The 11939-nt window shown below is 37.4% G+C and overlaps 2 protein-coding genes across 3 annotated transcripts in view; one reads left to right on the top strand and one right to left on the bottom strand.

The window, feature by feature from the left end:
* Positions 1-553: 553 nt before the first annotated feature.
* On the top strand, positions 554-8703 carry Sf3a1 (splicing factor 3a subunit 1). The gene is made up of 4 exons (XM_070119612.1): positions 554-2518; positions 2905-3092; positions 3723-3950; positions 4310-8703. The coding sequence occupies exons 1-4, from the start codon at positions 2260-2262 to the stop codon at positions 6044-6046; spliced, it is 2412 nt and encodes an 803-aa protein (XP_069975713.1). The 5' UTR covers positions 554-2259; the 3' UTR covers positions 6047-8703.
* Positions 6653-11939, bottom strand: part of LOC113809034 (uncharacterized) — a gene marked incomplete at its 5' end in the record, with an annotated part of 10175 nt that continues 4888 nt past the window's right edge. Inside the window, 2 exon segments of one of the 2 annotated variants that reach the window (XR_011398427.1) lie at positions 6653-9937; positions 10010-11939. The exon segment at positions 10010-11939 is cut by the window's right edge and continues 320 nt beyond it. 2 annotated transcript variants of the gene reach the window in all.

Genomic DNA, 11939 nt, shown 5'->3' with positions numbered 1-11939 from the left:
CGCCTGGCGATCCCTTTCGTTCGCCAGGCCTGGCGAACACCTGCCTTGGTTTTAAAAGTAAGGCCTCCCTCACTCAGAGGTTCGCCTGGCGAAGCTTCGCCAGGCGAACACCAGCATTGGCGAAAGGTTTTAAAAGTACTTTATACTATACTATATCAACCTTATACTTTTATACAAAAAATAACTTTATACTTTAACAAAAGAGTTTAAAAATTACTATTTTACTATTCCTAACTGATATTTGATATTGAGCTGTAGGCCTACAAGGGTATCATTAGACACGCCTCCTTATAGGGCGGTGGAGCACTACAGCGATGTTTCTATAGCCAAAAGTAAATATGCCGCCATAAAAAACACTTCTGGTAATATTTGTGAAAAGAACATTATCCCTACAACCAAAATAACAACAACCTAAATCTAAATAAGTCATCTCGGGGGTGGGGGGTAGGGGTAGGGGGGTAAGAATACAGCTGATGCCTTGAGCGCTCGACTGGAACATCGAAGGTCTTGAAAAAAATACGTATATACCTTATTTCTTAATAAATTATGATTTTAAGATATTTTATAATTTCAATGTGATTCCTACATTATATCACACACAAATATGTTCCTAATTTATAATTTGAAAGCAAGAAAATGGTATTCAAACAGCTCTCGCGCCTTTGCTTCGCCAGGCTGTTCCAATATGATCTTTCGCCAGCCCTGGCGAACGTTCGCCAGGCATGATTTTAATAGTACGAAATTCCGGATCGCCCGGCGAAAAAGTACGGGCCTTAATCTCAAAGGGGTAAGGTCACTTCTTAAACATTACCATTACTTTCATTTATATCATTTGTGTTAGAAAACAAGAGTACACATATTATAGTGGTGATAATTAAAAGAAAGAATAATAATTGCTGTGTGAAACAAACAAACAAAAAAAAAATCAAAGCATCAATGTAAGGAAGGATTTTAGTTCATACAGTGATAATTGTCTCCCCAAAGCTATAAGCTGGAGTAAGAAGAACTTGATGATGAGGTCACTGTAAACAGTTACCACTACTTTCATTTATTTCCTGACCTGGTCATTTGCAATGAAAAACAGACTCACGCACATTGCACCATGAATATTTAAAACAAGAAATGGTAATTGCAAAGTTAGACAGTTGTGATACAAAAAAAAAAAAATTAAAACAATCTCCACTGACCATGTAAAGGTAATAATTTTGTAGATCCTAGTATTGGAACACACAAATAACATAAAATGGAAGTAGTGGGATGTCATAAGGGTTGAGCCACAACTTCTAACTTTTTTAGTTTCACATTGTGTCCTTAAAAAGAATATTTTGCAGTAGAGGTAGAGCAACGTGATGCAGACACACTACTGCAAATTATACAAGAAAAAAATCACAAAATATCCATTATTGTTAGTCATTGTTGGAAGGCATATGATTGGCTTCAAGCCAAAGGCTTTAAGCATCTGAAGGTAAATTATAAATACAACATTGTTGACCCCAACACCGGTACCCATATAAACACTGTAGAATGAAACTGGTGGACACTAAAAGAAAAGGTACCAAAGTTCAGGAGGAGGTCATACCATTTTGAAGGGTACCTGGCCAAGGCAGCCTAGCAACTTCAGTATCCAGAGGACAATAAACAGATGCATCCATTCCTCCTGCCTGTGGCTCACAGAGCTCTCGTTAAGGAAATACACCTTTGAGGGGTCTGGGGGCAGAGCCCCTGATAGGAAAATATCCCATGGGGGTCCAGGGCCAAAGCCCGTGTTATGGAAATACCCAGGGAAAAGGGTCTGGGGCTTGCCTCTGGTAGGGAAATACTTTATCAGAGGGGTCTGGGTGCTTGTCCCCAATATGGGGTTAGGTAAGATATCTTGGTTAGAACATTTTGTTTAAGAAAAAAAAAAACGATGTGCATTTCCATAGATTTTAATGAAAGCTGGAGGGTCATCACATAGACATCTTTGAAAAATAGCGTTTCGAACTGCAGACTTTTTCATAGTGTGGTGTGTTTAGCTGTAGACTTTCTTTGTTGTTTTACCATGTATATATATGTAAGTGCTGTATATATATATTTTTTGTGTATGCAAAAAATGCAATGATTTCTTCCTTGATGCTGAACTAGTAAATATTCCTCTTCACTCTGTATACCTATTTGTACTCACCACTCTGCAAATGGGACAGGCAGGTGGATGTATGTGGGAAAGTAAAACCAAGAAATAATCTGAAAGCTTATACCAGTTATTTTCAGTTGTCTGTTATGTATAAACTAATTTCAGATCCTTTTAATATTGCAATCACACTTCAAAGTCTTTTCCCCAGCTTGTTTTTTCCTCAACTCTTGACCTCAGACATCGTTGATAAGACTGCAAACTTCGTGGCACGTAATGGCCCGGAGTTTGAGGCTCGTATCCGCCAACATGAACAGAACAACCCCAAGTTCAATTTCCTCAATCCTGGCGATCCCTACCATGCCTACTACCAGCACAAGGTCAACGAGTGTCGCACTGGCAAGACAGGTAATTTCTCTTCCTTTCCAGCTCTTCAAAGCCGTTGAGATGTCAATTCACGTATTTTGAGAATGATGTAGCACAATTTTATTTTGATTTCAGAAAATGAAAGAGAAAAGTTTTATTTTATTTTTCTTATTTTATTTTTGTTTTATTACTGTATTAGGGTCAGAATTTTATTACACGTTTAGACACGGTAGAATAACACACTAAAGGCAATACAGCTTTTGAGATAGAAAAGACGTGAGTATAGGTGAATTTAGGAAATATCCATTAAAAGTGATTTGCCGATACTCCAGGTACTTGAGTAGAATTATATAAAGACATAAGTCAGGTTGTGATAGCCTGACCAGATGACCTGGATATATTCACAAACAGTCTTATTTTGTCTTCAGGGGAAAAAGAACCGACTGCAGTCCCTGGTCTTCGTCCCCCTCAGCAGTCAGTGTCCCAGGCCCAGCAGCAGAAGCAACAGGAATTGTTGCGATCGGCTGTGTTGGAAGCCACAGCTCCCAAGGAACCACCACCAGACTACGAGTTCATTGCAGATCCACCATCAATTTCAGCATTTGATTTGGATGTGGTAAGCATCCTAAGTAATAGTATGCAAACAATCATTGAACATTCTTTGTTATCTTTTCATTCATTTCTGCTTCTCATGTTGATGCAAAACACAAATTCAAAGGATTCTTGAAGAGCCACTACGATCCCTTGCAGTTTTTGAAGAAGTATGTACAAGTTTCATAACCCAGGGGCATTGTTATAAGTAAATTCAAGGTTCATTTAAGTTAGTACCTAAGCTTTGATGTTGGATACATGCAGTGTCCCCTGTGGAATAGTTTTATTCATTTTATTACACATAGATTGCTTTACTAGTACTTAGTCACCAAACAGTCTGTCTCACATACATACCTCATTCTTTGAATTTTTGGAAATAAGAAAGCATTAATTATGCTATTTTGATTATTATCTTCATTATGAAAATCATGATCATTACTATTGCATAAATTCAAAAGATGGGTTAAGTAATCGGATCAGGTAGGTATACTGATTTACTTGTATGTGGCAAAATACTTTTAGAGTCATCTCTGTGTAAACAAAGTTATTACAAAAACACATTTGGCAATGCATGGACTCCTCTTGTCATTAGTCAGATGGTTTTCCATTACAAGGAGTTGACAGGCCTCTTTTAAACTTGGAATTTTTCTTGCAGGTGCGGCTGACTGCTCAGTTTGTGGCTCGTAACGGTCGCCAGTTTTTGACAACGCTCATGAACCGTGAGCAGAGGAACAACCAGTTTGATTTCCTTCGCCCGCAACACTCACTCTTCCAGTACTTCACCAGGCTGCTAGAGCAATACACAAAGGTTCTCATCCCACCCAAAGACCTTATGAAACGTCTGACGGAAGAAGCCCAAAGCTACAAAGCTGTCATGAAACAGGTAAGATAACAGCCTTGCCCCCCATGTATGCTTTGTAGTGATACCTATTAAAGCAGTGTGTTGGAGGAGTTGAAAAATATAGGAATTCTCAAAGGTTGTGCAATGTCATATAAATGAGTTTCAATTTCAGCGTTTCAGTTAGTAGTTGCAACCATTATAACCAACACTTCATATTATGTTTTCATAATATTCTTTTTCAGTCTTATGAAAGAGAAAATATTGTATTAATGAAAAAGAAGTTAAAAAGAAGCCTGTCATACAAGGCAAATCAGCTAACAAAAGTAACATAGCTAGTTTCATTATATTACACCTTACTAATTGAATAAAGAAAACTCAAGTTATTATATGACTTACCACAGGTTAACCAACGAGTGGACTGGGAACGTCACCAGGCAGCTGTAAGGAAACGTGAGGAGGAAGATGCAGAACGGGAGAGACTAGAATATGCAGCTATTGACTGGCATGATTTCTCTGTTGTGGAGACCATTGACTATCAGCCATGGGAAGTTGGCAGTTTCCCCCCGCCCACAACAGCTGCAGAAGTGGGGCGGCGAGTTCTCCTGCAGGAGCGTTTGGAGGAGGGTGTCAATCCAGACACAGACATGGTTCTGGGCAGTGATGATGAGGAAGAACCTGAGGAAGAGCAAGGGGCCCCTGGTGATCATGATGACACCCAGGTGCAAGACATGGACGAAGAGAGCAGTGAAGAGGAGGAATCGGATGAAGAAACGCCTCCGCCACAGCAGCAGACTCACCAAGAGGTCAAGATGCCTCAGCCTCCTCTACCTAGAGAACCACCCCAGCCAGCTCCCGCACCACCTGTTCCTGGGCAGGTGGTGGTTAGGGACTACAATCCAAGGCAGCAACAACGTAATGCTGCAACCACGACTTCTTCAGACCAGTACCTGGTGTCACCAATCACTGGTGAGAGGATTGCACCTGATAAGGTGGGTCAGCATTTGCGCATTAACATGTTGGACCCACGTTGGCTGGAGGACCGCGACCGTCAGTTGGCCGAACGTTCCAATCAGGATACAGTGTTTGCTACTGGAGATTCCATTCGCTCATCTCTGAAATTACTGGCTGAGCGTCGTACTGATATTTTCGGTGCTGGTGATGAAGAAACAGGTATTGGTAAGAAGATAGGAGAGGAAGAAAAGAGGGAAGAGAAAGTGACATGGGATGGTCATACTGGATCTATGGAAGCTGCCACAAGAGCTGCAAGAGCAAATATTTCTATCAATGAGCAAATCCACCAGATTCACAAGGTTAAGGGTCTTCTCCCTGACCAAGAGAAAGAGAAGATTGGTCCTCAGCCGAAAGTACCATCATCGGTTGGTACAACCCAATCTTCACGTCCTGCTCCTCCCCCACCCAAACCTCAGCCTGCTCCACCAAAGCCTCAGCCTCCACCTCCTCCTCCCAAGTCCATTCCTCAACCAGCTCCAGCACCACCACCTCCAAAGCCAGTTGTCACTCCATCACAGTCAATGATGACTGTCAATCTAGGAGGGCCATTGCCTCCAATGGCTCCCATGATGCCACCTGGAGGTGGTGTCATGGTGGTGCCACGACCGCCTGTCATGATGGCTCCACGACCTGGAGGTTTCATGCCAGGACCTGGCACTCCTGTGACTGGATTCATGGGGCAACAGACTCAACCAGCACCTCCAACTGGACCTCAGCCAGGTGTTGGAGCTCCTCCCATGGGTGGTATGGGTGGAGGACCTGAGAAAGATGATGATGAGGGTCCTTCTGCCAAGCGAGCACGCACTGAAGAAAGCCTTGTGCCAGAGGGTGAATGGGCACGTCGCTTCCCTGGCCCAGTCAAGTTCCAGGTGGCAGTGCCTGTGGTTGCAGATAAGCCAGAGTGGCGGCTTGATGGTCAGACTCTTACCCTGAGCCTTCCACTCACTGACCCAGTATCTGTAGTGAAAGCTAAGCTTCATGATATGATTGGGTTGCCTCCTGGTAAGCAGAAGCTTGCTAGGGATGGTTTGTTCTTTAAGGATTCACAGAGTCTGGCCTTCTACAATGTGGGTCATGGAACTGTAATCCAGCTGCAGTTGAAAGAACGAGGTGGACGTAAGAAGTAATATAACAAAGATAATGGACTCACGTTATTTTGTGTGCAGGTGTGTCTGATAGTTTCTTTCAGTATGTTAAGTATTGGGTGACTGTGAGCATGTTTAAGAGTTTAGGTGCAAGCATTCTGAATTACTATATATGTCAGTATATGTATTACTGTGCATTGTATTTGCATGTATGAGTCAATTGTGAATGATTGATCACATTTTTGCATAGAAATAATTAAAGTGCTTACACTTTTTCAATAGTTTAGGTTTAGTATAAGTGACTTCAGTTGTATATCCTGTTTATATAGCACTGTTTCATTTCCCAGTTTTTATATGTAAACATGGAAGCTTTGTGTTAAAATACTACTACACATGAGTATGTGTGAGACCCATACTGTGTTATAATATGCCCACACTAGGTTGAACTGTTGAAAATTATCATCTTAATTTAGAAAATAATAGTTTGTGTTAAATATATTGAGAAATTTTGTGTGTCATTGGGGTAAAAAAAGGGTTTTGTGTGTCTTTGACAGACAGTGATGGCATATTTGCCATTAAGGTAATTGCTTAAAACTAAGCCTGTTTAATAAATTATTTTGGAATAGAAATTAAATTAAAACTAAAACATAATGCTGCATTTTTTATTAAGCAAGAGATGCAATAAATACAAGATATATAAATTACACATTTGACATTCAACTGTTATATTATATATATTGAGTACTCAAGTGAAAAATGCTAAATTGTTCACATATGCTTTTTGTATCATATTAGATAAAAATAAAAAATATCTTAATAAATATGAGGTATTGTAATAACCATAACAAGACAACAGTAGAATTGCCTGTACAGTGATTTTACAGTATCTTACAGGTGTTACCTTGTAGCCTCAAGGACAGAATTGCATTGTACATACTATGTTCATATGAAGGTACATGTTTGCATAGAGTATCAGTGGAGGGAACAAGTTTAAGAATAAATAAAAAACTGTCATGGACCTTTCATGATTTATACATCTGACTTGCAAAAATGTGCTGGTATTCCAAAACATTCTATTACAAAATATTAAAAGAAAATTTCACACAGAATTATATATTGTTTTTAGAATTAGATCTCAAAAAATATTTTAGGACAATCATGAATGGAAAAATAGAATTCCATGGCAGTTCATTAAAAAATAAGACCCAGTTTATACAGATTGAACTTTCAAAAATTAAAAAAGTTTACAATCACAGGTCAAACTATAAAGAAAGGACTTCTACTTGCTACAGACAGATATATTAATATTCTGCATATAAACTGTAGCTTGTGCTGTTAATCCTTTAAATACTATACTATCATACAATAAATGACTGTCGAAACTTAACATTTTAATTGTAATAAAGAATTTAAAAATCCTCCCAACACAATACAATACCATAGTGCTATATGACCTTTGATGTCTAGCACATTTATTTTCTTGTCATTATTACTTACTTACTTGTGCTGTTAAGATGCAGTATTTGAAAAATGACTTGAAACTAAGTATTTTAATTATTTGAAATCACTTTTTCTACATACTTTTGTGTGCATTAATACACTTTTGCATATAGTTGTGCATTTAGGAATAAGCATATAACAAAGAGGCACTTGAGTTTGTGAGAATGTGGCTGATAACTGAATCAAGAAACAAGAAGGAATCAAAGAAAATAGAAATACAAGAACATTTCATAGTGTTTGACTGTTAGTTTTAAAGAAATTGTCACATCATGGTAAATTTAATAGTAAAAGATCTCAATTTTTTGGAATAAATGCATTTAACGTTTCATTTAAGTAAAAATGCACACATAAAAATTAAAACTGTATTGAAAATCCCTTCTTTGGTACAAAAATACAATATATACAGCAATTTCTATTATAATCTCTGGACGAACTGGACGGACATTTGTTTTCCATATTGCATAAAATGATACATAATTACAATTTATGAAAAGTCTAAAAGGCATTGAACATTTATCAAACATTATTAATAAAGAATACAAGACATTTTTTTTTTTTTTTTTTTGTATTTGAACTAATTTCAACAATAAGGTGAAAATATGACCAATACTCAGAAACTTTTCCATGTTATTTATACGTGTCAGGCAGAGTCAAGTTCCCTTTGACATAGGCACATTAATGTAATGTTATTCCGATAAGTGGTTATCATCACTGATACCACTCTCTGCTAGGCAATAATGGGACAAGCACAATTTCATCCACAAATTTTGCATCTTTAACTTCCTCTATTTCTAACATATCATAAAAGAACTTTATACTTTTTATAGTTACAGATACAATTTGATAAATAATGGATATTCATAAAACAAAGTATGGGTCACTCGACAGAAAAGGAGTATTGATTTCAGTATCAGCTAAAAGATAGGCATCCATTTTAGTATAAGGATTGGCCTGTCTCGATATTAGCATATGAATGGAAACAGCCACAGTAAGAATTGAAAATGAAAGTAACATTTCACCCTCATCAAGGGTTCCTCATCAAACTAATCAAATATATGAGCTGTTCATTGATTCGTCTATTGAGGAACTCTCAACAAGTCTGAAAGGTGCTCATTTTCAAATTTATTTTTGTGTGCACATTAGTATTTATATTTGTGTTCATATTAGCATATTTCTGGTTTCTAAACTAACAAGCAAAATATGCATGGAATTTATACACATGCATTAGAGCTAGATGTAATAGAATGAAAATTATTATAAAAAAAAAAAAAAAAAAAAAAAAAAAAAAAAAAAAAAAAAATCTAAAGTATAGAACATGTGTCACTCCTTTATCAAGTAGAGAATCAAATGGTGTGCTGCAATGAAAAATAATACAGGAACTTTATTACCAGCTCTCTATGGTGGCTTTGTGCATAACTATGCATGTTGAAAACCAAATAGATTCACATTTTACTGATATGCTGTTAAGACTCATGGAATTTCTAAGCAGCTCTCTAACATTGCTTATACATGTGCACGATAACCTGTGACCAGAAGAAAAATTGCAGCAAAAAGTTGTCATTTTCCCAAGTTATTTGCTCAAACATTGGGAAAGAAAAATGGTGCAACTGGATATTAAGAACTTTCTCGGAAAAAATTTACTTAATGTTTTAATTGCACTGATTGTGCATAAAAGCTGATTATTAATGCAGTTATCTTAATATCTATTCATAAATTCATATATATTGATTACACAATAAACCTTTACAATGAGCAATCAAATAAATACATGCAGAAACAAAAGCTTTCATCATTATGGGGAGACAGGCAGCTCATTAAAAAAAACCTTTTCAAAATAACTTATGCAAGTACATAAAAACTGAGGGAAATCTTCAGAAGATCTGTTGGGAGAATGGGATGGATGAGCGCTGTGAGTCACTGTAATAATGTACAATATATATACTCCCATACAATAAATGTATTGATAAATCATATTGATAATAATGTACAATATTTATACTCCCATACAATAAAGGTATTGATAAATTATACGAAAGTACCTGAATTGACCCATCAGTCCATTAAATCTGGGTGAAGGGAATGTCTTGTTATGAAAAAGTCTAGCCAAGGGGTACAGATCCTCCACCTCCTGATACTCCTCCTGATACTGCACCCCTCCCTCTAATTCCTTATCCCCTCGCCCCTTCCCCTTCAGATTCTCCAAAACGCACCGTAACCGTCATCACTCGTAGATCCACTAAGTAATAGCTCTCCTAAATTGGAATATTCAATGACCTTCGTCATATCCTTCCTTCCTAAAACCCATACATTATCTGCCTCCAGGAGACTTTTCTTACACATCCTCCTATACCAATTCCCAATTCCCCTTTGTAATGTCCCTCTTTCAGTTCCATATATTCTGTTCTCCTGTCTATGCTTTGCTACAGCCCACACCTCTGCTTTCCCCCACCTATCCTCCCTTCACCAACCTCCCAACCTATCACACATCCTTACGGAATCCCACACTTTCGGCTTTGACAACCTGTTCTCCTTCCTCAGATGCATACATATCCTTCACTTGATCTAATCCCCTTACCTAACCCTACCTTAACCCATTCACTCAAGTCCTTTACCCATCCTTAACCTTTCAATATTACTATAGATAGTTGATGCATAGCAACTAGCACCCTTCACCATCCTTTACTGTACTTTTCTATAGTGCTATATGGCCTTAGATTTAATTTGCTTTTTTAACCATTAACCATTAGCCATGGGGTAGATGACAGTAATGTTCTGTTATGGAAAAATTTGGATAAGGGTTGGGGTGACTTGGAGCATCTTGCCATGGAATACATTGCCAAGTAGTGGGTGATGGGGACAGATCATGATTGCGCAAAGTATTTGGAGGGAGAGAGACTTCTCAGGCTTTCAGGAAGGGACTTCTGCATTATTTTTACCAGTTCAGGATGGTGGAGTGTACCATGTGTGAGCTGTGCCTACTAGAGGGCCGTTTGTAGGGAGGCCAGACCATAATGTTCACTTGCACAAACCTATTCCTGTCAGTCGTTAATGGCAGTGCAGGTTGTATCATGGTATATTGGATAATACCAAAACATTTTTTAATAATGCAAATACCACAAAGTTACATATCATTACTGTTATTGCAGTGTAAACTACTTAGATAAGATGGTGATTGCTCAACAAAAACTGTCTGTCTGTTGCCACCATCTCGATACAACATAAATGACAGATACAGACCCCACAAAATGGCAAAATAGCAATAACATATTTGCAGAAAAATAATTAATAATACTGCAAAGAGGAGACAAACAGTCTTGATACCAGGCATGACTGAGTGTGGGCCGGGCCTATAAGCTACACACCTGGGAGAGAGGCCATAAAAGTAAGCCTAACACACTGATTCTCATCCATGTATGAGAACGAAGCAGCCAGATCTTATGAGTTAAACTGCAATGCTTTCTTTTTAGTAAATTTTTAAAACTAAGCCGCTTCTGTGCCCTTCAGAACAAAAGGAAAAATCTGACGGAAGCTTTAATGCATATACAACATTAATACTTTAAACAATCACAGTCTTAGCACCCTAATACATGTAAAGTGTACACGTATTTTCTTTTTAATGTTTCACTCCATTGATGAGTTCCATACTATCACTTCTCATGCATCAGGAGGAAACAAGAAAAAAAAAAAGTATCATAGCACAAAAACTGCTAAACTACACGACCGTAAACAGTGAATTAGATTATGGAGAAGAGTAATAAATAATGTTAGCATGCAGAAGTATCTTAAATGTATTAAGTCGGAGTATTATCACCGCATCACTAGACATGAGATGAAGGGAGGCACCTATGTTGTGGAACAGGCTCCCACAGCTTTCAAAGAGATCATTCTCTGGAGAAAAAGTGCATATGCTGCATATCTGTAATGTTAAGTATGCAATATTCCTCTGTGTTATTATCTAATTTTGCATATAACAAATATCTTAAAGAGCAAGCTTAACACATTCTCTATGTATTATTACTACTATTTTTCTTTTTACATCTGCATATATTCTTATTTTCATTCATTTGTTCAAAGTGAAAGCCTATTAGCATTTTGCCTTGAAAATGTCATTCTGACAAATGCCATTGCTTATGGAATGTTCAAAGAGAGTAATCTGATGACTAGTACTGGTATTAACCCAAACTCCTGAAGATTTGGGAGATAAAAGTTAATAGGATTTGCAACTGTGATAAATGAGTGAATCAAATACAAAGATTTCAAGGAAAAAGTCATCTAAGTGAAATGTAAAAAACAAAAAAGACAACATAACATATCATTAAAGTAAGATGTGAGTATATGCTAGAGGTGACCATATGAATAAAAGTAAAACTACAACATAAACAAAATAACAAACAACCAAAAAACAAAAAACATACAAAAAAGAATATTTAGATAC

The sequence above is a fragment of the Penaeus vannamei genome, unplaced genomic scaffold (genome assembly GCF_042767895.1).
Source record: "Penaeus vannamei isolate JL-2024 unplaced genomic scaffold, ASM4276789v1 unanchor393, whole genome shotgun sequence".
Taxonomy (NCBI): domain Eukaryota; kingdom Metazoa; phylum Arthropoda; class Malacostraca; order Decapoda; family Penaeidae; genus Penaeus; species Penaeus vannamei.
This window is presented reverse-complemented; position numbering and strand designations above follow the sequence as displayed.